Consider the following 2,143-nt stretch of genomic DNA (forward strand, 5'->3'; position numbering starts at 1 on the left):
CCAGAGGGGAAGCAGGAGGTGCTGGCACGGGCACCAGGGGTTCGATGTTTTCACCTTTCAAAAAGTTATTTAGCCACAATCCTGTTTTAATCGCCGTGGCTGCTCTTTTAGGAAAAACAAAGTGGTGCTAGAGAAGGCAAGGGCACGGCTCGGCCGAGCTGTGGTGGTGTCAATCCTCAGAGCCTGGAGGGGTCTCCTACAGCACTGTGCAAAAATTACTGATTTAAAGTTGAGACTTGTTTGGTCCTCTGAGTCTCTTAATCGATTTTGCACAGCACATCTGCAAATCTAGAACTTCACTAAATACATTCTACATTGCTTTTAATTTCAGTTTTTCTAAAGCTGGACGGGAGTATCGGCAAAGATCTTGGTGGCCAGTTGTCCTCTTCTGCTCTGCAGGCAAACAGGTAACCACAGCCGGCCCCTGTCCTGAAGGTGACGTGTGTCTGCTGTAACTGGTGGTTATCATGTGTGAAGTCAGGGCTTCAGTTGTGCCAGCAGAATATCCACCTCCAGATAGTAACAAAAGTTTATCTTGACAACTGGCAAAAGTTTGATTTCACAGAGCCAGACTTAACTTCATTTTCTCCTGCTGCATAGATAGAGAAGTTAAACAGAGCTTTGTGGGATACGTGTGTAGTAACATACCTTGAAGGTACCACCGTAAAAGAAGTGTTAGGGAGTCAGTTTCTCACCAGAACTTGTAAATTAAAAATACAGCTCTCACCATTTTATTAAGACAGTCACTGACAGTTTGTAAAAAAAAATATCTAACATACATAAAAACTTCAGGTCAGAAACAGTGAGGAATTAAAATAGCACTCCTCCCTGCCCCACCCCCAGCAGAGACACTGCAGTACAAACTTCAGTCTGTTTGATTTAAATTGGCTTGATCTTGAAATGTAGTCCAATAAGACTGAAGACTAGACACTTAAGGTCCTGGACCAGGTAGTAGAACACTCTCAGGCCTTCTGGATCCCTGCAGTGCACAACAAAAGGAAGAGGAAAAAAAAAAGTTGGATTGATGTTCTAAGAGAACAGTTTAACCTATTTAACAAAAACCAAACAAAGCCTACAGGGAGATTTTTCAGACGGCAGGCATTAACAGATCTGTTTCATTCTGCATTGTTTGAGAAAACATTCTGTAGTCCAAGTGTGCATGTTTTAAGTCTTAACAAAATGTGGATCTTTATTATGCAAGCAAGCAGTAGCATCACTTTGGATTTAAAAGCCATGATACCCTGTTTCTTCAGCTTAGGTGAAATACGTAAGTCTTGGTTCTCAGAGACACTGGTGTAGACAGGCCAGTGATAGTTCAGTTCAGACTCTGAATACGCCCAATGGGGTTCCCACGTTAAGGTTAGCTACTCAGTGAGTTTGAAAATATAGTGCATAATGGTATGGCCTAAAAGCCTTTGGTACATTATGCTGGGACACAAAGCACTTGTGCCCCCAGGCACTAATTTGTACTTTGAAATAATCAGCAATTTCTAATACAGACTGTTAGGTAAAACCAACAGAAATATATAAAAAAAGCAGAGTACATACTTGGATTGATTTACATCAATGAGTGAACCGATTTTTGATGTGGTAAAGGAGATGTGCTCATCACCAATTACTATTTCAAGCTCCTGAAAAAGAAAAGATCATAGGAAGTCGAACTACTGCTTTATGGTATTAGTTATTAAGTACGGAGATCACGGCTTTTCCATTTTTATTACAAGGGTACTGAGTGCAGCAGAATCATGAACCATATTAACTCTAATGACTAAATTGCCATTTAGGCACTGCTCTGGTTTTCAAGTAGTATTCATTTCCCTCTTGGCCAGAAACAATACTAACTTGAAGAAAAAGTTCAGTTATCATAGAATCATAGAACAATTCAGGTTGGAAAAGACCCTTGGGATCATCGAGTCCAACCATTAACCCTACACTACAAGGTCACCCCTAAACCGTATCACCCAACACCACATCCAAGCGACACTTAACCACATCCAGGGATGGCGACTCAACCACCTCCCCAGGCAGTCTGTTCCAGTGTCTGACCACTCTTTCCGTGAAGAATTTCTTCCTAATGTCCAGCCTAAACTTGCCCTGTTGCAACTTGCAACCATTCCCCCTGGTTCTGTCCCTAATTACCTGT

General features: G+C 41.8%; 1 protein-coding gene across 1 annotated transcript in view; it reads right to left on the reverse strand.

Moving 5' to 3' along the window:
- Nucleotides 1–705: 705 nt before the first annotated feature.
- Nucleotides 706–2,143, reverse strand: part of LOC104274920 (protein mago nashi homolog) — a 1,890-nt gene continuing 452 nt past the window's right edge. The window contains exons 2-3 of the mRNA XM_009870696.1: nucleotides 1,549–1,631; nucleotides 706–979 (exon numbers count right to left, since the gene is read on the reverse strand). Of these exons, the coding sequence (XP_009868998.1) occupies nucleotides 880–979; nucleotides 1,549–1,631 (183 nt within the window). The 3' untranslated portion in view covers nucleotides 706–879. The remainder of the gene's footprint in view (nucleotides 980–1,548; nucleotides 1,632–2,143) is intronic.

The sequence above is a fragment of the Apaloderma vittatum genome, unplaced genomic scaffold, assembly GCF_000703405.1.
Source record: "Apaloderma vittatum isolate BGI_N311 unplaced genomic scaffold, ASM70340v1 scaffold37195, whole genome shotgun sequence".
Lineage (NCBI taxonomy): Eukaryota > Metazoa > Chordata > Aves > Trogoniformes > Trogonidae > Apaloderma > Apaloderma vittatum.